The sequence below is a fragment of the Leopardus geoffroyi genome, chromosome E3 (assembly GCF_018350155.1).
Source record: "Leopardus geoffroyi isolate Oge1 chromosome E3, O.geoffroyi_Oge1_pat1.0, whole genome shotgun sequence".
Lineage (NCBI taxonomy): Eukaryota > Metazoa > Chordata > Mammalia > Carnivora > Felidae > Leopardus > Leopardus geoffroyi.
The window spans coordinates 3,632,350-3,657,098 of record NC_059340.1 but is presented as its reverse complement, the minus strand read 5'-3'; the positions used below and the strand labels follow the sequence as shown (position 1 = coordinate 3,657,098).

General features: G+C 57.4%; 1 protein-coding gene across 1 annotated transcript in view; it reads right to left on the bottom strand.

The window, feature by feature from the left end:
• The window catches only part of FOXK1 (forkhead box K1), a 69,878-nt gene extending 45,427 nt beyond the window's left edge, over positions 1-24,451 (bottom strand). The window contains exon 1 of the mRNA XM_045461346.1: positions 23,808-24,451. Within this exon, the coding sequence (XP_045317302.1) occupies positions 23,808-24,436 (629 nt within the window). The 5' untranslated portion in view covers positions 24,437-24,451. The remainder of the gene's footprint in view (positions 1-23,807) is intronic.
• Positions 24,452-24,749: the final 298 nt, after the last annotated feature.

The following is a 24,749-nucleotide window of genomic DNA, read 5'->3' as shown; positions in this document are numbered from 1 at the left end:
AGCAGCTCCAGGCTCTGAGCTGTCAGCACAGAGCCTGACGTCGGGCTCGAACTCATGAACTCTGAGATCATGACCTGAGCCGAATTCAGACACTTAACTGACTGAGCCACCCAGGCGCCCCCCCCCGCCCCATTTTTATGTTTTTTAAAGTTTATTTTGAGACAGAGAGGGTGGGGAGGGGCAGAGAGAGAGGAAAAGAGAGAGAATCCCAGGCAGGCTCTTCACTGTCAGTGCAGAGCCCAGCAGCACATGGTTCGAACCACGAACTGTGAGATGATGACCAAAGCCGAAATCAAGAGTCAGCCGCTCAACCGACTGAGCCACCCAGGCGCCCCTCTTACCATAATTTTAAAATGAAATCTCGTTTGGAGTTCTACAGAAGTCACAGAGCTATGAGCACCGTTTAAAAATAAATGTCACGTCTTGTCAACTGGAAATACACAGAACAGAGAGATGACTCTCCTTCCCCCTCCCCGAGCACTCCATCCACATCAACCCTGCTCTGTGTCAATAAATCTCACCCTGGCTGTTTGAGCAGTGTTTAATCATAAATGGCTCCGAATGCACTCACAAGTATAAACAGAACTAAATGTCACCTATCGGAGTAGCAGATTAGCAAGGAAGAAGACGGAAAGCCCGGGCCGTGTGTACAGAGAAAGCCAGATGGCTGGGACGTTTAAACTGCAGACAGACAGGCCCATTTTCAAGGTTACAAGAATAAATCCAGAATTCAGAGAGCAGTGGCTTGATTTTGTCAACTCTTAGCACTCCTTCCGAGGAAGTCTGAGGCGCCAGGGTGCTCAGTGGCTTGTTAGAAATGCGTATTCCTCCTCCTCCGCGGTGCCCGGTGCCCGTCAACAGCATTCTGCCTCCCCCGTCTGCAGAGATCATTCTGTAAGGTGAAAGGCGCCGGGAAAGATTCGCAAATAGTAACCTCCGCTCGTCAGAGGAGCGGGCTGTCCTCAGGAGGGGACCACGCACTCCACACCATCCGCAGGGCAGACGGCGGATTACGGCGCTCGGCTCGCTCCTGTCTGGAGAGCCCGTCTCCGCAGGTCTGCGGACGGACCCGACGGCAGAGTGGAGGGTCCCCGGCGGGCGCTTTCGCTGCGTCTCACTTCAGACGCCGTGCTCGCACCTCATCGGCACTCTCCCCATCAGTCTGCGCGAAAGGGCAAACGGACCCAGGAACTAGTAACAGGCGCGTACGATCCGCCTTAAACATCAAGCCTAGTTTGGGACTTGGTAGGAAAGGACTCCTGAGGCGCCCCGATCACCTGCCAGGGTACCCTCCCTCCGCCCACGGCGCACACTGCCCAGCGAGTCCGCCCTCCTGCCTCCCTCCAAACGCGCACCTCCTTTCCCGGCCTGGGGGTCGGTGGCCCGCTGCCTGGAGGCCCTGCCCCGCTCCCAGGCTCGGTTCATCTCAAACCCAACTTGACCTCGCTCAAGGCCGGCTCGTGTCTTGGCATCCCCGGCGTGCTTCTCCCAGAGGCTGCGGCCCTCCGAGGTCATCTGCACATCTGAACGCTCCCTTCCTGTGGCCGTGCACGGGACCTGGCCTGGCGGGCTGTGTGCCCCTTGGGAGGGACTCCACGTCTCGAAACCGGGCCCCTCCTTCGTAAAGCGTGGGGGCACTCACCTGCCGCACGAGATTAAGCCGAGAGCTGTCGGTCGGCCAGCGTGCCCGCCACGGGCATCATGTCTGCTCTGCTGCAGGCCTGTGGCCACCTCACCCCAATCCCCCCGCGGCCGCTGCCGACTCGGGTTCCTAAACGTGCTGCGAACCACATCACGTGCCTCCTTGAAAAGCCTCCAACAGGCACCCGCGGCCACAGAATTTTCAGCACCTTCCCAGCCGCTCCACTTGCCAGCGTGTCTGAGGTCCACTAAAAGCACCACACCTTTCTGCACTCCGCATCCAGATGGGCTCTCTCGCGCTGGACGGACCGCTGGCTGCTTGCCGAAACCGCGTCTGCCATTGGGGCCGCAGCTAAGCAACACTTCCGGCAGCCCGTGCGGTCACGTGCGCCCCCGGCCCACCACTCCTGGGCCAACACTGTGCAGACGGGGGTACGCCCGCTCCCTGCCGCGACCCCTCCCACAGGCTGGGTGCGCGGCCTCTGTGGCCCCCGGGGAGAGGCTGTCCTCACCGCCTCCGGGAGGGGCTGGCTGCTGCTACTTCCTCTGTTTCGGTCGCCGCGCCGCGCACCGGTCATCGGGTGTGCCCGCTACTATGCCCCAGCCCCTCTGACTGACACATCACGCACGAGCGCATGAGCGCTTGGCTGGTGCGCCTGCTTTGCCGGGGTGCCCTACGGAGGAAACCTTCCCGGCGCAGGAGCTTCCCGTCCTTGCGTTTCTGGTGGCCCCAGCGGGACAAACATCAGCGCAATGCTTCTGAAGCCGAACCAGAATGAACCCTGCCTCGGGCCGGGGCCTTGAAGAAGCGTCTGTTTCAGGAGCAAAAGCAGGTGCGGACCAGGGGTCAGGAGAGGCGGGACTGAGTACCAGCTTCGCCGCACGCACGCCAGGTTCTCAGTGCCCTTCCCGGCTCGGAGCCCCTCTCGAGGCTGTGACTCATGGTCTGGTTTCCCTGAGCGGCCGGGACCGAGTCTCACAAGTGCGCCAGAGGCCACACTGACGGAGGCCACGTCTGTACTGAGGAAGAACCACGCTGAGCAGGGGGAGGAGCACGGAGGACAAGCACGGTGACGAGAACCAGCAGCAACACCGTGGCGACCACGAAGCAGGACAAGCCAGGACGTGCGGTGCCTAGCTGCACGCGGAGGAGCCCGGGGTTCCATCTGAGCTCAGCCTCCATTAAAAGAGTCTCAACCTGCACAGAGTGTGGGGACAGGCCTGTGTTATACTGCCGGGCGGCCAGCCCGCCCCCAAATGTGGCCCTCTCTCTGGAGCACGGGACACACGTCCTGCTTAGCGGGAGTCAGACCTGGTGGCACAGCTTCTCTGGAGTCCACGTGATGTGGTAATTAAAGTCTAAAACAGTCCCCTGGTTCAAATCCCCAGTTCAGATGTCAGTTAAAACACGGACCAACACCACTGGTCCTGAAGCCAACGTGTACGGGTCTCTGTCGACGAAGGGGGTCGAGTGTGAAGATCCTGAGGTAGGAAACTCAGTCATCCAGGACTTTCCAAGGCTTCCACCATCCCGGGAAGGAAGGTGGCATCCGCACTGCTTTACAGATGAGGAAACTGAGGCCTAGGGGGGATAAGTCACTTGTCCAAAGCCATCCAGTCACCAAGGCAGCAACTGAGAGCTTCTAGTTAAGCCCTGGCTTTCCAGCTCCTCAGATGCAGAAATGGAGAAACCGAGTTTTGTTAAAAATTTCAACAGCAAAAACCACCAGAGCTGCCGCTGAGTCAGCCTAGCGCCTGGCAACTTGATCTCACGGCCGCTTTCTCTCGCCTGCTGGTCTCTCTCTCCTCCAGCTTCAGCGTGACATGGGGGGCACCGGGCACCGGTCCGCGCACCTCCCTGGTGCAAGCCCCCCACTGCAGGGACACGGTCCCGCCAGTCCCGCCACCACGCAGACCAGGGGCCGCAAGCTGTCAGCGAGCCGTGATGGGGCACGAGGGCCGCACCAGGCCACTCAAGCCGGGAGCCGTCACTACGTGTGGAAGCTCACGCCTCAGAAGTTCAAGCCGACGGCACGATACGCAGCTTGGACTTTTTATTATGTGAATGAAGCTTCACCTTTCCCTGCCGGCCGACCACACACGCCTGCCACGAAACTACCCACCGTGCCCACGTGTGGGGAAGACATGGTCTGTGTTCCCGGATGACAGCCTGAGTTCCAGGGTAAAGCCCCATGTTGGCAGAAAGGGCCGCACTCACCAGGTCCCCTTGGGAGTCACCACGGCCCGCCCAGAGATGGCCCAGGCCGTGGCGCACCCCTTCAGGCTGTGATTCACCCACAAACACTCGTTAGGTGTTTGCTAAGCACCCGGCTCTGTGCAGGCCCCAAGAAGAAACATAAATGACGGTTTCTCCTGGGAGGCAGGGCCTATGACCTAGTCAGGGGGGCAAATAAACAGCCGTGTGACAGGTGCTGCATTAGAGCGACAAAGACAGGAGCCAGGGTGAAGGGCTGCACCCCACCCTGGTACACAACACGGGGAGGCAAGGTGTGCATGGCCAGAAGGGGGGGGGGCGCTGTCCGGGAGACAGGGGTGGAAATGGCACTCGAGGCCGTGAACAGCACGGAGAAGACACCAGGGGACGCGGGGACGGGGCTGCTGGGTTCACAGCCACCCGGTGCTCGACTGGCCACATTCACAAGAGACGTTTCCCACGAGCCTCCTCAGGAGGCGGCCTCTGATGCCACCCCTGCCCACCAGCCCTCGAGCCCACGGGGCAGCCGAGGCCAGACCACACCCCACTGTTCGCGACACTGCGGCTTCGCTGCAGAAACATTCAGAGCAAAGTCCTTCCCAGGGCACACAAAAGAAGTTGAAGCTTCTATCATTTGGGGCAAATCGCTATACTTTTATCACACAGGTGTGTTACACCCCAGGCCCCTCGTCCTCGCTCTGCCACGTCAAATCCCGTACTAAACCGAGAAAATCACTTTGGGTAATATAAGGTCGAGTTAGATTTCAACATTTCCAACCTTTCCTAAGGGAATGGTCTCCCCCGCCCCCCCCCAGCCCCCAACCTTCCCCCGACCTCCCCCCACCTCCGCAGCCCAGATCCAATTCCGATTTACCCAAGGCAGCAGCCACTGATAACCCAGCAGCCTGATCAAAGAGTCAGGAAGCACATCCGGTTTTCCGAAAGGAGGCTGGGATCCTCTCCAGCAACCAGATGATGTTTACAAAGCAACCAGCCTCGTTTTAGAGACCTCCACACCGGCCGTCCTGCATAGAGCCCCAAACAAAACGGGGGAGTGGTATCCTCACCAAACAGAACCTGAAAAGGCCTTTATTCCTTTATTCTGCTCGGGGAGGCCCTTCACAGGCCCTTCAAAGGGCACATTCCTACCGCCCGGAAAAGCCGGCCTTGTCCTTGCAAACCGGTCCTGACCCAGGGGCCTGTGCAGGGCAGCCCCTTCTTCGCCCCTGTGTTTACTCAGAACCGGGAGAGCGTGTGAAAATCTGAGGATCACTAACAAAATAAGCTTCCACACTCGTGAGTCAGAAGGACCATGTGGCACCAGGGGACGTATGGACGGGAAAGATGAGTGACGACGGGCCCTTCCCAGACGGAGGGGTGCTGGCGGGGTGCAGGCGGGGCGCGGAGGTCATCCCGTGGGCCGCTCTTACCGCCACCCGCCCGCTAGGGCAGACCCCGTGTCTCTGAACATGTTTTGTGCCGTGAAGAGAAGAGATGCGCCTGGGGAAGTGGGTCATAAAGCAGATTAGCACCGTGGAATAAGGAATCATCCCGCCGAGAGAGGCCCGGTTTCAGCCCAGGGTCTACTGAACTGGCTTCATTGTTATGTAAATCACACCCGCGGTCACGTCCATTTATCCCCATGGTCTGGTCTACTCATCGGCAGTGTTCTCTGAAATAAAAACTGAGCAGACCCTCTTTCCCGGCCCAGCACGGCTTGCCTCCGGGTCCTAACTTCCAGACTTTTCTTTCCTTGAGAGTCTGTGCGGCACCTGCCCCCACCCTCCTGCCCGGGCGCCCGACACATGAATGGACACACGTAGCATCACAGGAAACGGGAGGAGGGAAAGGCATCGTTTTTTCCCTGCCGGCCGGCCGCTGGTCGGGCCCTGCCTGGGCTGCTGGAGCCTCTTTTCTCTCCCGCGAAGGCAGCAGATGCACAGGCTTGAGTCTGCACTTTTACAAAGAAACCGCAGTGGAGTTCAGTCAGGGTGTAAAGCAGCTGAGCCATTTCCAGGGCAGAGCTTTTCGTGAGCTGTCGCGTTATCTGTTTGTTTTCCATAAAATGATCTGTCTGCCCCGCAAATCCAAAGTGCTGGGGAAAAACGGCAAGTCTCTGCAGACCCTGGAGAGCCAGCAGCCCCTCCTGCCCTGGGCTCCAGGGGGACTCGGCCGGGCCGGCTCTCACTGAGGAGGACACAGCCCCTCGCTCGCCCCCCAAACACAGCTCTCTCGTGAGAAGTCTGCAGCCCGGAGCTCCAGGCCCTCTTCTGCACCACCCCCCCACTCTGAAAACTTTCCAGAAAAAACTAGCAATCACATTTTGCGTTGGGTTACCGCAAGCGTTATCTGGTCCAGTCCGATGAGGACGGTGGGGAGGCCCCTTCCTGATAAGAGGGAAGCATAGGAAGCAGGACCAGGAGCCAGGAGCCGCCTGACACGGCCTCCTCTGGGGCCGCCCCCGCCAGCCTGGCCGGCGGACTCCCCCCACCTCCCCCTCAAGCGTCAGGCCACAGGGACAGGCGAAGAGGCCAGAGGCGGACTCCTAGCTTAGGGGGGGCAAAGCGGCCCTAACCTCCTCGGTTAAACAGACATTAACATAAAAAAGGCGTCTTAAGGTCTGACCTGTGGGATTGGGATCCCCAGCGATAGTGAAATTGCAAATCTGCAGTTTCAGCAAAGCTCCTGCTAAGGCTCTTTTAAAAGGAAGCAAGGAAAATCGGCCTTAGCCAGTGTCTCTGTGGAGAGCTATTCATGGCTTCTTTCCACGTTTCCACATTTTCCAAGTTTTCTATAAGCGTGGATTGCATATTTAATACCAAAACGTCTGAGATAGTAAAGGTACAGAACATAAAAGCTAAAAAAGGCACTTTTTTTTTGGCTTTCTGGACAGAACGCAGGCTTCTAAAACAAACTCCCAAATAAACTTTAGTATTAAAGATTTTTAGCTTTCTGTTTATTACCATATCAGCAGTCTGGACTCCTCCGGAGAAAAATCACTTTGGATAGACGAATTCTCCGAAGAGACAATCATCTGCTCCTTTAAAAAGTTACCGACTTGAAAATTTTTGCCCATTTTTTTTTTTTTTAGTTATCTTGTTAAAAATACATCTTACCTCCCTGGCTTCGTAGGTGACAGTGAACAAAATGAAATCACCATTCCGAAAGCCATAAAAGATGAAGGCTACCTGGAGTTATAATTTTTTAAAAATGACAAAATTACGATGAGAAGAAGTAAATTTGAGTCAGCACAGCAAATCCCCACACGTCAGAATTCCAGTTCAATCCCTTAAAGGCTAGAAGGCAAGAAACTTGAAAGATTAATTATCCCCGAACATGGGCTGCACGTATCGCTAGAGCTCCCTGTACGGCCGTCGCACAGACAAGGTGCCGGAACCGGAGAGCACAGAGACGCTAAGCCGCGCATGCACAGGGAGGAGGGAACCGGGGCATGCTGCAGGAGCCATCCTGGCGACGACTATCCAAAGTGGGGCTGACCAAGTTCTGAGAGCCTCCCCACATCATCTCCGGGTCAACAGAGGCGGGGGGGGGGGGGGGTTACTCAGGTTCTCCTCTGCCACCACACGTTCACCAGCAAAGAGGCCCACGTGAACCTTACGACCTGGTGAGCCACAGCAGAAACACCTGCGTGCATGGTCCTCACCGTCCCAGACCTTCCAGCTTAACGGGGCAGGCAGGGGGAGGGGCGGAGGGGAACGTGTCCTATAAAATATGTGCCCAATTATAAACAACACCAACACCCTGAAGAAATGCAGACCGCAAACAATGCGTGCCCTGCGCGGAAGAAGGTGGACGGTGCTCCAGGCAGGGGACAGAGGGGGCTGAGGAAAGGCCGGCAGGACAGGAGGGCGGCGGGGACGCGGCGGGGACGCGTGCGTGAACACGTACGGTAAGGGGCGCACGTGCCTGGACTGGCAGCCGAGTGAAGATGACAGACGCGGAAGGGGGCGCGGGAACAGGCCGCTCCAGAGGCAGAGTGGAAGGGGAGTGCCCGGGGGGACAGAGCTGCGGTTGGGGAAGACGCACGCGGTCGGCGGCTGGCCGCCGGTGACAGCAGCGTGAGCGTACCGGATGCCCCCGAACCGGACACAGAGATGGGGAGAGCGGCGGGTCTTACTTCATGTGTGTGTCACCACGATTTAGAGATGAGCTGGAGGGAGGGGCTCCGGCAGTAGCTGACCTGCGGCGAGTGGTTCCTGGGCCCGGGGTGCTGACAGGGGCACCTGTCCCGGCCGGACACGCGACGGGGCAACTGCCTCCCGGGCCCACTCAGCGGCCCACGCTGGGCTCCCACTCCTGCTTGACACCCGCCCGGGAAGGCCCATCTCAATCTCCCTGGCATTTAAAAAACCAAACCCATCTACTTTAGAAAAATTCAATTCACTGGACACAGGGTCATAAGTCGAAATAAGTACTAGGGAGAATCTTACAAGAAAGGGAAACACGTAACACAGACAAGCTGTTCCGCCTCCGCCTGGCCCCCTGCCCTCCCGAGGCACGAAGCCGGACGGCTCCCTGGGACAGTGTGTGGCACGTCGACTGCTCAGTGAAGCGTACCCCTCGTGTGTTAGCGGAAGCGCCCCTCCGGCCGTGGGCACTCCGCCTTGAAGAGGAGGGGGCAGGGCGCCCCGCACAGGGCACACCTGCGGGGGGCCCATGGAGCCCCCGAGACCCTGAGGGTGCAGCAGGGGGAGCCGGGACAGCCCCTCCCTCCTTCCCCACATCCTGGGCCCGTCCCCAGACACGCTAGTCTGGCCCTGTCCTACCTGCTGTTCCCGTGGCATTGGTCTTGCCGCTGGTCACCCTCAGAGGGCCCCACGAGTGCCACCCTTTGTGTGACTCCAGCCTTCAAGCCCCTTTAGCCTACATACCCTCCCATCCCGGTGGCTGTCCGCCTGTCTTAGCAGACGGTGACCGGGGCTGAGGACAGCCCGGGTACACAGAGGGCTCTCAGCAGCTGGCGATACATTCTTCTGGCTCCATCTGGAAGTGGTGCGATGGGCCAGCGCCCAGGTCCCCCGGGTGCAAGAGGGGTCGGCAAGGAGACGTTCAGCTTGTCCGAGGTCACCCTGTGTCTCCAGGGCCCTCGGGCACGCGAGCCGGGCCAGGGAAACAGCGCGCACGCCCTCCCCAGCAAGCCTTCTTCTGGCCTCTCCTCCGCCTTTCACAGGCCCGGGGAGCAGAAGAAAATGCGGACCAGGGTGTGGGCTGAAGATGAGCAGGTTCTGGCCCCGGACGGTTCCACCGTGGCCTGTGCCTCGGCTTCTCGGTCTCCAATCAGGGACGGGGTACGCACAAAGTACTCGAGAATCTGTGCTTTCGCCAGGGCTCCAAGGGCAGGGTCCCAAGCCGGCACCTCGAGCTGTCCGAGTAATTCTTCCCACGCTATTTTATCAAGCAAGCAGCAGCCAACCTTCCAAGCACACGGACGCTTACTCTCAAAACAACAGGCGCACGCACACGTTCTCCCGCACCGCCAGGTGTTCTGCACTCACAGAGACGCGACGTCCGTGACTCTCACCTCCCCAGATGAAGGCGTGGCTGGGGCCGTGGCTCCATCTGCAATGTTACCCTGAAGCAGTCACAGCACACTCGGCGAGATGAGCTGGCAACGCGGCCAGAGTCCGGAAGGGCCTTCCCGCTGTCCAAACAGCATTCTGAGTCTCAGGGAGGTGCCAGCCCCTGCCTGGGGCTTCCCTCAGGCCGTGTGGTTTCATGACTGAAGCTTTTCGTTTTGCCACACAGAAGGAAACCATCGTCCTCAACGACATTCTGTCCCCGGCACGCGGGTGGATAAAATCCACCCTAGCCCCCCGGGCTCCGGAACTTTCGCGCACGCTTCCTTCCTTCTGCACCATGAGGCCAGGCAGCGCTGGGGACGCCTGGGGGGGGTGAGGACTCCAGGCCCCGGACAGGTGGCTCCTCCTGGGTGCTTTAGGGACCTGTCCACACGCACACGCATGCACATACACGCACGCACCGCTCCCACGCCCTCAGAGCCAGCCCAGCACTCGGCCCTACAGACCCTACTGACCGCTGCCACGGTGGCCCTGCTGGGAAGGTCACCGCCCCCTGGAACCTTCCGGGGGCCTTGGGCCTTTCAGTCTCTGGCCTCCTCTGTGGGTGCACCGTCCGCCCCCACCCCAGCCACTGCACCCACAGGTCCCACCGCTGGGAAGTCTCTGCCCTCGATGCTTCCAGTCAGCAGCTTCTGCTCGTAACGGAGATGCCAAAATATCACTTCCCCACCCACCTAACAGTCTCTGTTTGGCTTCCTCACTGCACCCTGCGCCCCCCAAAATGGTACCACACGCTCACGCTTCACGATCGTGAGGTCTCCCTCCTGACCCGGCCCGCACCACGAGCACCCACGTGTGGACGCGGGTAGAAGCTAAGGCCTCAGTAACCACCTGGCAGGGGGCATGCGGGCCGGGGGGCTGAGGGCGGTCTTCCCAATGCCGTCTGCTTTCAACGTGGAGATGCCGGGGCCACCGCGCAGGGCTGCAGACGAGCCCGGGGACGGGGCAGGAGCCCAGAGCCACCCGGGAGCAGGGGCGAGCAGAGCAGGCACAGGTGCTCAGGCCGAGACACGGAGGGGCTCCCGGTAGCCAGGCGCACGCGGGAGCGCTGGACGTGCTGGACGTGCTGACCGGGAGCCACCCCGGCCAGAGCCGAGAGAATGGGGGACAGGTGGGACAGCAGGCTGCAGGACGGGAAGGACGGGGGCCCGAGCAGCAGGGCTGTGAAGAAACAGGAGGCCTCTGTGTCTGACGGCGTCACCCACGAACCAGTCTTCTGGAGAAGTGGAAAATACACGTAGCGTAATGGGCAGATTTGTGAGGCCACTTCTATACGTCTACCCCCATCCCCTGCAACAGCTGAAACAGGGGAAGTGAGACAGATCCGGAGCTAAAATCCAAAGGGTGGCTGCCTCTGGAGAAGGGACAGAAACGTGGTAAGGAGGGGGACTCGGGGCCTGCTGTCATCTGCAGGGTGTTGTTTCTCTATTCAAAACAAGGCCTGGGGCGCCTGACCGGCTCAGCTGGACGAGCGGCCACTGATCTCGGGGTTGTGAGTTCGAGCCCCCATGCTGGATGGAGAGATTACTTAATAAACGAAACTAAAAAAAAAAAAAAATATATATATATATATAGGGGTGCCTGGGTGGCTCAGTCGGTCAAGCCACAGACCCTTGATCGCAGCTCAGGTCTTGATCTCTCAGGGTCACAAGTTCAAGCCCTACGTTGGGCAAAAATAAGTAAAGAAAAGAAAAGAAAAATAAAACAAAACTCTAAAAAGCCTTGAAAGCACATGACACAATGTGAACGAGTGCCAACTCTTCGTGGGTCACAAGCACACGTTCGTCATCTTCCATACTTGTCCGTATTTGTAAATGCCTTGACGTGCAGACCAATTACCGGGTCGGATCTGGGCTTCCGTCCCCAGCTGCCCGCTGATCCTCTGCCGAGTGCCCTGTGTCCCAGCCAGGGGCCGTCAGACCGCGGCACTGAGGCTGGCTTTGCTCTCAGCGTCCCGCCCCAGTGCGGGCCGGTCTCTGAGCCCCACGAAGGCGGTTCAAACTGATCCACGGGAAAACCCGAGTTTGTCTTTTCAAATCCCCACCCTCTGTACAAGCAGCTCAGAGAAACACAAGAAACAAACCCTAGTTTGCTCTGATTGCACCGCCTTAGGGGCTGCGAGGGATCCTGGCCCACCCAAGCCCAGTCTCCAGCCAGCACAGACCGGATGCCACGCTCTGTGACACCCTGCCAGGGACTGGCACCTTTGCTGGAGGGCGGGGGCCAGACTACCCCACCGAGACGGGCTCCAGGCCCTGCAACAGCTTTCCCACCACAAAGGAGATCTCACTTCGGACACCTGGACGCCTCACAGAGCAACAAAGCCTCCCCTACACGGTCACGGTGACAGCAGCGATGGCAAGGGCCTCGGCAGGTGGAGAGGGCACCTATACACCAGACACCGAGGTGAGCACTTTGGCCCACCGCTTTTAGTTCTCGTAATTCCCCAGCAAGTGGGGAGTGTGCCCATCTTACAGATGGAGCTTGAGGTCAGGGCACCTGCCCAAGGGCACCCAGCTGGGGGGTGACGATGCAGACCTTTTAGATGCTAAGCTCCTGTCACCTCTGGTCACCGTCTTCTGCCAGGTTATTTCTGCACTCAGACCTTTCCTGTTTGCTTTTTTATTCGTTCTGCCAACAACTTACAAAGCGCCAACTATGTGCCCAGCCCGGGGTCACTGGTTGGTACTGGGACGACAGCAGTAAATGAGGAAAGCACAATCCTGCGCACCCCCCACCCCCACCAGATCATGTCAGATAAACACACTACTGACCCTACAGTAACAGCGGGATGGCCAGACCAGGGGTGCCGTGGGTACGCAGCCCCGGGCTCACCTCAGCGAGGTACCAGGAAGACTGCCTTCGGGAAGCAGCTTCGGAGCAGCAAGGCTACATTTACTCTGAAAGGCCCCATAAGCCTTCCTGGTCCGGCTCCAAACAAGAATGGAGCCCACCATCAGGGTACCCTTTCTGTGTTATCTGGAGGTTCCAGCAAACTCGACAAGATGCAAGAAGAAAGTAGATAAAAGGAAGTGGAAGAAAGACACAAAATAATCATCATTTGCGGATGAAAATTTGACCTAGAAAACGCATGCAAAACGTGAATTTAAAAACCGTTACAAGGAACGGTAACAGTGACTAGATACAAAATAAGCATTTTATTCCAGCGCTGAAGGGCAAAAATTACTTGTTAACTACAAAAGGAAAAACAGTAACTACCGGGCAGAGAAGCGCAGTCAACGCTTCTACCAAGGGATCCTCGTCACCTCCACCAGGAAGGACGCTAGCATTGGAGTGGTCCTGGAGAAGGGGAGTGCTCTCGCTCGGGCTGTGGAGATGCCTGACCCAAATCTCATCAGGACTTGGTCTTAACCAGTCAAATCTAATTTGAGAGGCATCCGGTAAGATGACTGTCCTATTTTTTTTTTTTTTTTTTTTTTACGTCAAGGTCAACACAAAAGGCGGCCAAGGAGCTGTCGCAGAGCAAGGAGGCCAGAGAGACAGGGCACCCAAACACAGGGCTCCACACTGGACAGGACCCGGGACACCGTAAAGCGTGCTACTGGGGCACCTGATGGCGTGGGCATACGGGCCGTGGACTGGAGGGCGGGGCACGAGGTCCCCAACTCGGTGACCAGACTGCAGCTACGGAAGATAAGGGAAAAGGAGGCATCGTATGCGTAACCTGCCCTCAAGCAGCACAGATACGCGTAGAGAAAATACTAAAAGCAAACATGGCAGAAAGTTAAACATTGAATCTGGGCAGAGGACAGGAGTTATTTGAACTAGTCTTAAAACTTTTCTGGAAGCTAGTTTTTAAAACGTAAAAATTTAAAAATAAATTAGTACTATAAAGTGCATACAAAAAAAAAAAAAGAAAGAAAACACACACACACAGCCCTCCTTTCCTACGTGTCAGCACTAACCCTTTCGAAAGTAATAAGGGAAAAAAGATCCCATTATTGATAGTGACCATCCCCAAGACAAATATATAAAACACCCAGAATTAAACATAACACCTCAAGAGACACAGGGGCTCCACGTAAAGAAAACCGGTAACGATCTCGGCAAAATGTATCACTGAATGGACTGGGCTGCCGAGTGTGTGCGCCGTTTCTGTAAAGGGCCAGATGCTGAATCTGTTAGGTTTCCGGGCCACCCCACCTCTGCCTCAAGCAAGCAGCCGCAGAAACCATGTCAAGGAACGGGCACGGCCCTGCTCCCGTAAGACTTCATTTACAGAGACAGGCGTCTGGCGGGACTTGCCCACAGGCTGCGGTCTGCTGCCAGGGTCCCGAGGCGCTGAGACCGGCTGACCGCCCACCGGGGCGTTTCCTCTTCTTCCCGGACACACGGCCCTCCCGCGGAGCGGCCCTGGGCCGAGCTCTGGTCGCTGGCCGAAAGCCGGGTGCAGACACCGCCTCGGCCCAGAGAGCCGAGCCGACGACGGCGGGTCCCCGATTTCCCACGTGGAGCACGGGGCTCCTGACCACGAGTCAGAAACACCGATTCCGGGCTTTCCGTGAACCAGACGTTGGAATTTGTCCCGTACGACAAGCAGCAGGCCACAGAAGGTTACGTACGTAAGTAGGTGTTTCATGTTTCGTGGCCTCCGAGCGCTAAGTGCAACGCTAAGTGCAGGGAGCCCTCGTGGGCTCGCGGCTCCCTGCGGGGCCGGGGGGGGGGGGTGCGGTCCACGACCAACAGTCACACCAGAGAATGACCAGCCATACTGACAGCACGCCCGGGCGTGAGCGGGCGTCCGTGCAGGCGGCACGCACACTCATTTGTTCACAAAGGAACTTCAAAATCTGTGAGCGTGTAATGTTCACATCAAGCCACTGGACTCACAAGCACTCTGTCAACGACCAACGGGCACGGGAAAGCCAGGGCCGTAAAGGGCCACGGAGTTTGAGGAACGCTGCTTCCCACACCAGCAACCGCGTGTCTTCTATTACCCACAGGCATCAATTTTGGGTCCCTCGCTTCTCTGCTCGGCCCTCGGGCTTCGAGAACCCGGGCAACAGGTGAAAACGGACACCGTCCATGCTCACGTGTCTGCGGTGCCGAGGGGCAGAAGCCGACGAAGATGGCCGGCCTGTGCAGCCACACGACGTTTCAACGTCCTTCCGGAAGGCCACGGCTGGCGGCCACCTCGCCTCACCCCCCGGAGCCGCAGGGAGTCCGCCTGAGCCCCAGGCCCGGGACACACCTGTGCGGCTCTCTCACCTTGAACACCCTGCAGAAAATAATACGCGTGCCTCGGAGATGACGGGTAAACTGGGGCAGCGGCCACGCCCGCCCGGGGGACCCACAGACCGGCCACCTCTCCAGGCCAGCGGCACGTGCGGCTTTGTAAACGTGAACGAACTTAAAGACCAAACAACTAAAACCTGAGTTCTCCACTCACTTCGGCCACATTTCAGACGCTCACCAGCCACACACGCCTCGTGCTGCCATCTTGGATGGCGCAGACACAAAACATTTCTATCACTGCAGAAAGTTCTAGGCTCTCCGTGAGACCTCCTGTTGGCTAACCCAAGCGGTCAGCAGGTCTGGAAAACCTGCTCACACCACAGTCTGCAGAGAAAAACACAACCGCTAAGAAAGCCGAATATTCAGCAGTGTCCTCGCATGCTAGCAGCCAAGGCAGGGCTATAAATGTTCGCAGTTGATACGGAATCCAACCAGAGGGAGGTGGCTATTCTTGAGGGAAAGATGTTTTCCTCAAGCTGTGATGAGTCACTGTTCCCAGCTTCAGGGGTGTACCAGCCAAGCAGAACGGATATATTTATGTCCCCAAGGGTGGAGGCAGACAGACACAAACTTCTGTTCACGGAGCTTTGCAGCCTCCAAGCTGCCTGCTTTGCCACCGGGACCATCAGACTCCACTGTCACGCTCTTTCTGAATCAGCTCCGGAGGGTTCCTAGGCTTACAAGCTATTTTTCACTGCCTGTGCTCCCCCCACGGCTCCACGGTAGCATAGAGAAGGATCCTTAATTTCACCGGTAAACTGTAACCAAATCATGTGATAGGAGGGAGTTTTTCTGGGCAGGTTTCTGATGGACAGCTGGCCCCAGCCACTGCCCGTGCACGTGCCTGAGCCCAAATCACTCACGTGGCTCAGCAGTGTCGGGCGGGAGGGGTCCTGGTGGACATCTTCCCGAGCAGCTCGCCAGGCCACCGATCGGCTCGGGCGTCAAAGGCACAACCACCACATGACCCCAAACTCCACAACTATGAAGTTTATAAAACCCAGAATAGCTGTGAAAGGGGGCAGTGCGAGTCTGTGGGAAGGGCCCGGGAGGGGTCAGAACGCACTCGGCGTTTCTGCTGGTCCGTCTGGAAAAACAGTGAGTACCTTTTGTTCTTGTGCTACAAACCCCAGAAAGCAGAGTCTCTTCTGAGCAGACAGAAGGTCAGTGCTGCGCCCTAGGATACTGATTTACTGCAAGGAGGGAAGAGAGATCTAGGGGGGGAAATACGAAATCAGGGAGGGAGGGAATGCCGGTGTTTATCGAAAGTTGGCACGGTTTTTTAGAAGTGTGCTCAGAAGAGTTTTGAAAGAAATCCCAAACGGGGAGTTATTTCCATAAAGACACACCTCCTCTGTCACTGACACCCTGTGACGACTCTCACAGTTCTGTGTCCCGACCCTTCTCCCTGACTTCTCCTGGTGGCCCCACTCCCGTGGCTGAGGGGTGACAGCAGGACCACCACCCGGGAACCAGGAAGAAGGACGAGGGCCCCCATGCCCTGCCTGGTTACGTGAAGACAACAGAAATAACTGACAAGATGGGAGAGCCCCATATGAAATCATCAAGAATTGACTGTCCATACAAAGGAAAAAAAAAAAAAAAAAAAAACCACCTAAATTTAAGCCTAATTAGGTCATGAGGTGCTAACAAGGCCAATGACTAAATTATATGACTTTTTTTATTTCTATAAAAATACACTGTGCCGCTCAACTTTTAAAGCAAATTTTACAATTAAACGACATCAAAATGTCTGATCCTTTCAAAGACTTCTATTCTCCAAAAATATGACCTGCTGGGTTCAAGGGGGCTCAAATTTACCGACCCAACTTAAGACAAAATATGCTTTTCTTTATATGATAAGACATACTGACATCAGAAGATCTGCATAATTCAAGCGATACTTCCCCCAATAATCAACCAATGCGTGAGGTCACAAAACCAAGCCGGGTAATGAGAGATTTATTCTAGATGTGAGACAGAGCAGCAGGTTTTAATGTAACGGAGAGAGAACACGGCCACCGATGGATGATGTGTCAGGCTCCATACCGCAAGTGACCCTGAAGAAACCACCACCTGTCAGGTTCTGGGGAGGCGTCGAGGAACGACGTCCACAATCGTCTGAAAGGCGCTAGGATAGCCCTCCCTCGTCCAGCCCCCTCTCTGCGTGAGGCTGAATTTCCTTCCCAGCCTGAACCAAAGCCACCTACCCCCACAGACGAGAGGCACAGCAGCCAGGACATTCCAGCTGCCTTTGATCAAGCCAGACCTTAAGCCTTTTCCAAACACCAAACACCCTACTCTAAATGTCTGTGTTTGGGGAAATAGAGTGGTTTTGTCATGAACAGCGATTCTTGAGATACATTTATCACTGCTCTTTCTGAGCAGGTCAATAAACACGTGTATTTGAAATTCTCACTTCCAATCGCTAATACGCTGAGGGTGACGGACAGCCCCACGTGAACGAAAGCTCTCCGGGGTCCCCAGCGACGTGTGAGGGTGTGGAAGGGCCCTTGGACGCAACATCTTGAGTCCTGCTGGAGAGGATGAGGCAGGGGGAGGGGGGTGCCCTGGGGAAGAGGGGCAGGCCAGGGGAAGCCCTTCAGCAGCGCCGGGCCGGGGCTCAGGGGCAGGGCACCGGGCAGCCGCTGTGGCTTCCAGCAGGAAGGTGACACAGTCACAGCCCTGCTCTGCGCGCACGTGCAGAAGAACCAGAGCCCCGCTTGCCGAGGAAACAAACAGAAGATACATGTGTGCCTTTCTGGGCATGGTGGAACATGAGACAGATGACGAAGGGGAAAAGGCGTCTTCTTAAGCAGACCACGTAAAAATAGCCATTTCTTCTCTGCGTGCCTCCCAGAAAGTATTCGTAGGAGAGAGGATGCCACACATTTGCAACCGGCTCATGATGTGAGGCTGGAACCGTTGTGTCCGAGGAAAGCAAAACCCGCGCTAACACATCTTCGGCCTGCCGTCGGGCTCCTGGAAGGGGGTCTGGTGAGGCCCCAGGGGCACGGTGGCAGGACCAGTCAGCACGAGGCTGGCGGGGACCCGCTGTGCTCACGGCCTCTGTCCAAGACTCCTGGGCAGTGCACAGCACACCCTCACGGCTTCCCTTTCTACGTTTATGAAATACACGTACAGCCAGAGATTCCATCTGCTTTCCTTTAAATCCATCAGGAACCTTTGCCCAGAAAACCGGAAACTTGTGAAAAGCGACAGCAGCAGCGAACATTGCCCACGAAACTTCCTTGCAAGTCACGATGCAAGGGCCTATTTCCAGGAAATCAAAGTAAAAGCATTTATATAATCCTCTCCTGTTAATATGAAATGCTTTAAATGCAGGGTAATTATGGAAATGAGGCATTGCTGTAATTTGAGTTGTCATTAATTTACCAAGTTTATCCCCTGACATTCACAAGATGCAAAAACAGCAAACAGTAAATTACTGTATCTCCAAATCAAAAGCTTTCATTTCATTTCAGCTCATAATTGTAAACATAGCTGTCTTTTTCGAAAGCACTGACTATGAACGTCATTAAAACTACACAATACCCTTTGGGCGCCCACCAACCCTCTCCCTCTCCCAGTGACAAAGGCTTTTGTAAAGTTATTATAAATTCGATTTCAGCCCACGCTCCATGATAAGTAATATCCTTCTCACAGGCTCATTGCTAAAATACTACATACGTCTTCCTATGTGGGTGACAGGTCCAAAAAAGTCAGCGTGAACTGAATGTTGGAAAGGGGCACACGTTTTCATTAACAGGGATTCCGCGGACCGGCTCCCAATGGGTTACGCTCCCAGCAATAAGCCCTTTCCAAGCAAACATTTAACAAGATGACAGTTTAACTTTGAACAAATATCCACAAGTGATCCACAACAACTGCCACAGGGCAAGAAAACCAGAGCGAGGGGTGTATCTAGACAAAATGCGCGTGCTGTGTTCTGGCCCACGCCGTGCGGACACCATGCGGCCGAACCCACAGCTTCGTCTCCTGAGCGGCTCCTCCTTCCACGGGCACGTCTGAGTCCGGCAGCCTCCACACCCACACCGTCTCTTCCCTCCTGGGAGGCCCCAGATGGGGACGTTTCTTCCTCAGAGGCCCTTCTGGCCACCTGTCTTCTCTCCAGTCCAAGGCGCGCAGTCTCCCTTCGCGGTGGCTGGGAGCTGAGCTGACACCCTCTCCCGTCCTGAACCCCATGCAGCACACCGTTCCGGCCACGACCCAGACTCCGGGTCGCGAGGGGATCCCGCGGCCGCGGCGGACGGGGAGGCACGGCGTGGAGAGTGAGGGAGAAAAGCAGTTTCTGCTGCCAGGGAGGCTGCTGTCTGCGGCAAATCTGGGGCATTTTCCGACTACTTTCGAAATGACTTCAATCTGATAACTACTGCTATGACGGTTAGTGACTGATTCCATACTTTTCGAGGGACCACGGCGGAACAGCCCTGGGAAGCTACAGGAAACGGTCTCGTTCGTGCCAAAATGCTCTGCTGCTCACAGTCAGTCACCTTCCGTCACGGTCCGTGTGCGGAAGCTGAGAGCCCTCCCACGGGCCGCTGACAGCATGTCCTTCAGAGGGGGGCGCACGCCGGCACGGCCAGGCGCCGAGATCAAGGGCCACGGTACAGGTGGTAGCCAGTCTACGGGCCTAGGCAAGGACCGTCCAAAGGCGTGAGGGGAGACAGACAGACATCTCTGCTTCCTGACAGACACACGCCCTACCGCCTAAGAGGCAGCTCAGGCAAAGCAGCGCCAAACCCGCGTCCGATCAGATCTTAGCCCCGCTACTAACCTACGTAAGGGGAACCATGGGAATCCAGTCCACAAATGCAGGCTGTGGAAACGATATGGGGCAAATGAGCCCATCTCTTCAGCGAGGGAAACAGAGACGGATGGAGCCTACAGGTGACAAGAGATGGGAGTGACACCAGCAAACAGGCTGTCCGCACCTGATTTAGTTCCTGGTCCAAATAAGCACGGTGTAAGAAGAGAAATTCACGAGACAGCAAGGGGAACGCATACGTGGCCGGAAGTTTGATGACCGTGAAGAAGTTATCGTTAATTTTTAAGGTGTGATAACATTGTGGTGAAGCTTTTTAAAAAAGGATCTTGGGGGCGCCTGGGTGGCTCAGTCGGTTGGGCGGCCGACTTCGGCTCAGGTCATCATCTCACGGTCCGTGAACTCGAGCCCCGCGTCGGGCTCTGTGCTGACAGCTCAGAGCCTGGAGCCTGTTTCAGATTCTGTGTCTCCCTCTCTCTGACCCTCCCCCGTTCATGCTGTCTCTCTCTCTCTGTCTCAAAAATAAATAAACGTTAAAAAAAATTTTTTTAAAAGGATCTTTATCTTTACTGAAGCGTTGACACACAGAAGGAGATGACATTTGTGATTTCCGTCCAGATAAGTGGGGGCCGCAGGAAAGCTGAGTGGGGACGAAGGAAAAGTAAGCCAGGTCACGGCAGGCTACCCCCGACGCCGGTGACGGGTGCATAGAAGTTCACCGCTCTATTTTTAAGTTTGAAATGTTCTGTCATAAAAAGTGTCGGGGGAAGAAAAAAAGACCCCTGCTCGTCCCCAAAAGGTTGGAAAACACGGGAAAGGAAAAAGGGAAAAAAGGACCCTGTGATCTTACCACTCCCAGAGACCATCGCAAACAGAAGTCTTGTTTGTACTGTAATTAATCAAGTAGCCCGTGTTTATTACAAACCTGTTTTCTAAAGAAAAGAAGGCTGGAGAAAAGGGGGCAAGAGCACGTGGGGGGCTGCGTACGGGCCTTTCTCTGTGTGGCTCACACATAACATCGACGTCAAGTTCCAAATCTGAGAGCGCAAAGAACTAGTCACACGCACACCGTACCCACCCGCAAAACCAGGGAACGGGGTCCACGCGTCCCCGGGGCAAGTTGACTCTCCACCTCAGAAAACCGCGTGACATCGGTGCCACTGCTTTCCCCACGGACGCTGCAAATCCCTGCAGCTACTCATGAGTTCATTCAACAAACACAACTCAGCTCTGTGCACGCACTGCCCGACAGTTCCTGAGCTGCGTCTCCAGGGAGGGAGAACCGCGCCCGGCCCAGCCGTGGGGAGAAATGCTGGACTCGCGGCTCGGGAGGCCCGGCAGAGTCCAGCGAGGCGCGCGCTAACTTAGGGGCGTGTATAACTTAGCACAAGTCATAACGGACGCGCTTCCCTCCCTGCACGTCCCCACGCACTCAGCACGGTGGAGCCCCGCAGCCGCAGGCAGGGCCGGCTCTCAGTATGTCACAAGGAACTGTTTTCCCACCGGTCATTCAAAAACATGGAAGTTTTGGGAAGACGTGCCTCTAGAAATAAATGGGGGTACATTCTGGCATTCCTCGTAGCCACACGCTTTCTTGAGTGGGGAAGAAGAGTGAGGAATGCACAGCGGAACCTGTCCCCGGGATGGGAGGTGCGTGTGACGTCCCCCATCGGGAAAGGGTGTGTCTATGACCACAGCGCAAAAAAAACCAAAAACAAACAAACAAAAAAACAAAAACAAGGCAACAAGGCCCCAAGGCTCACGCACCTGCACTCCACGAAATCCAAGCATCGCCAAATCAACGAAATACCAATACGATAAGAATTTTAAATTTATGGTAAAGAAATTCATAGCTTCAAATACTAAAAAAAAACAACAACATTGTTTTAATGCTTAATTATTTCTGAGACAGACAGAGAGAGAGCAGGGGAAGGGCAGAGAGAGGGAGATACAGAATCGGAAGCAGGCTCCAGGCTCTGAGCTGTCAGCACAGAGCCCGATGCGGGGCTGGAACTCACAAACCGTGAGATCGTGACCTGAGCGGGAGTCGGACGCTTAACCAACGGAGCCACCCAGGTGCCCCCATAGCTTCAATGTTAATGGCAAAACCATGTACCAATGCCTGAGAGGAAACAGACATTAATTACTACCTTTCTTTAAAAATAACAAATCTCCCATTTTGGGAGTGACAAAAACGTACACATTCAACTTCCTTGCGCTGAATTCATTAAAATTTCCTGAGTGCTTTAGATGGGACAGGCCAGAGAGCCTAGCTCTGAGAGGTTGACAACAGCCATTTCATATGCGGGATTACGGAGTTAGTCTACGATCTCTAAAACAGAAAAAAACAAAACAAAACACAAAACAAAACATAAACCCACTCAAACTGCCAAACACATCACTCAACAGGCTTTGTCGGTTTTCAGAAGCAAACGGGAGGGGAGACACGGACTTCCACTTAATGTTTCTCCTTCTGCCCGTTTGTTCTGTTCTTGTGATATTTACATCACTGCCTACGTGGAGATTGCTCAGAAGCTCCTCTGGAGTCAGACACAGGCACAGCGGGGCAGAGAGCCTGGTCAGCCACAGCACAGCACTCCAGACGCGCCCACCAAGGAGGCAGGACCCTCGAGGGCAGACCTGAGATGCACCACGAACACCCACCAAGCGTTACAGGCCACAGACCTGGGACTGGCCCATCCTGAGGCTGATCTGAGGACTCGGCGGGCTAACACTCCGTCCCTTCGAGTTCCAGAAGATACCGTGGGCTCTAGATTCAGTAAGCTAGGCCCTAGTTAGTGTACCTATTCAACAGCTGGGCAGGGCGCTCTGAAAATCAGCCTCCAGTATACAGACGGGCATTAGCAGAAACAGGCCTCTAAGAGCCCCAGGGCGGGGAGGGGAAGGCGCTGCTCTGCCTGTCACTCTCCCAGGCCCTGAAACGTACTGAATGGCCCAGAACAGAGAGAACAAAGTGGTAACAAACACAGGATAGAATAACTTTGTGACTCGCCAAGCCCTGATTTTACCCAAATACATACCTTTCAAGTTTGCAAAATAAAGGTCTGTTCTCACACCCTAAGCAGGAATGAGTCACTGCTGGTGTTGCACTGGGAAACTATTCAGTGCAATATTTACAAGCCAGCACACCAAGACCCTGGGGAGGGGAGAAGTTTACAGAAACAAGCTTTGGGTGCCGGGGATCACCCCAGCAAAAATCCCCTGAACTCTCTCATAAAGAAGAACACTTAGCCCATCAGAGACGACTGTGCAACAGGAAGCCGGTTGGAGAAATATAAACACTCCGTGAGGAGTTAAAGGCAATTACTACACAGAAACAGAAAGTGCCCTGAAGAGGAAGCGAGGCAGGTAAATAGGCTTTCTCCTCATCAACAGACCTTGAGAAAGCAAGGATCGCAGGAGCGGAGCCCGTGGGGGAAAAAGTGGACGTAGGAGCCGGAAGACAAGGGAAAGTGAGTGAATGTCGCTAAAAGCACGCATGTGACAGTGGCCGTGCCACCCCTGGAACCGCCTTCTCCCTGCCCCCCCCCCTGCTGTTTCCCCTTTGGGCTCAGGAATCCCAGGCTGCGCTACAAATGCTCTAAGTGCTGGGTACCACTGCCCCACCCAGGAGCAGCGCATTCAGGGGCACTGAGGACCGAGCACTTCCTGCCCTGTCTCTCCGCCCTGGGAATGGGAACGTCCCTCACACGCCCAAAGTCACTGCCATTGACTCGGCCCCTAGCGCGAGGGGGTGAGGGGCGCACGTCCCCGACCAACACCTCCCGATGCAATCCTTTTCAGGAGTGCGTGCAGGGGCGACCCCCGGACTCAGGCTGGGCGGGGGTCAGGGGTGTCCTCCGGTCCAGGCCTGGCAGAGGCAAGGGCGACCCTTACGGTTCAGGCTCGGTGGGGGCGGGGCGACCCTCGGAGCCCAAGGCCCAAGCGGGGGGGGGGGGGGGGGGGGAGGGTCAGGCGTGGACCTTGTGTCCCGGTTGAGCACAGATCGGACCTGGGTTGGAGAACGTCCCTGAGGCCCAGGCTGGGCGGGGTCGGAGGCGTCTCCGGTGTCGGGCAGGGCGGGGTCAGGGCAAGGTTTGGGGTGACCCCAGGATCTAAGTCAGGCTGCGGATCCGGGGCGGTGGTCGGGAGTGACCCCGGGACGAGGCTCGGGCCCCGGGTCAGGGTGACCTCTGGGTCCGGGCCAGGCCAAAGGCCGAAGGTGACCACGAGTCGGGAGTCGGGCCGAGGGTCCGGGTGACCCCCGGGGTCCAGGCCGGGCGGGGGGAGCGGGGGCGCGGCAACTCACTGTTTGGGCAGCTGCAGGGCGGGCGCGCCGCGCCGCTGGAAGGCCCCGTCCACGAAGACGCCGTTCTTGCCGAGGCAGCGCAGGTAGAAGTGCGGCTCCTGGAAGCTGAGCTGCAGGTGGCGCCGCGAGATGAAGCTCGACAGGCCCATGCTCAGGTCCACGGAGCCCTGCGACGAGTTGCGGCCGATGGTGACGCTGGGCTGCCGCATGAGGAACTCGAACTCGCGGCCCTCGAGGCGCGCCAGCGCGGGCCCGGGGCTCCTGCGCACCGAGGCGGCCGCCGCGGCCACCAGGGCCTCGCCCGACGCGGCCCCCGCGCCCGGGCCCGTCGCGCCGCCCGCGCCGCCCGCGATCGCGGCCCCCGCGCCGCCCGCGCCGCCCGCGCCCGCGGCCCCCGCGCCCCCCGCGATCGCGCCCGGCGGCGGCGGCGGCGGCGGTGGCGGCGGCGGCGGGGGCTGGGCGGGCGGCGGCGGCGACGGGGCGGCGGGCCCGGGCGCGGGGGCCGCGGGGGCCGCGGCGGCGGGGAAGGCGGCGGCGGCGGCGGCGGCGGCGCACAGCACGGGGCTGCAGGGCGCCGAGCGCAGCGCCAGCAGGGCGCGGGCCCCGCTGTCCTCGCCGACTTCGGCCATGTTCGCGCAGCTCCGAGCGGCCTCCGGCGGCGGCGCGGCGGCGGGGGGCGGGGCTCCGCGGGGCGCGGGCGGGCGCGGCATCCCGGGCCGGATCGCGGGCGGAGCGGAGCCGGAGGCCGCGCGCGCTCCCGGGGCGGGCCGGGGCGGTGTCCACGCCGGCGGCGCGCTGCCCTCCCCCCGCCCCTGTCCTCGGGTGGGGTGGGGTGGGGTGGGGTGGGGTGGGGTGGGGTGGAGGGTCTGGCGGGGGAGCGCTGCCTTCCCCGCGCTCGCGTCCTGGGGTCGGGGGCGGGGGACAGGGGAGGAGGGGACGAAT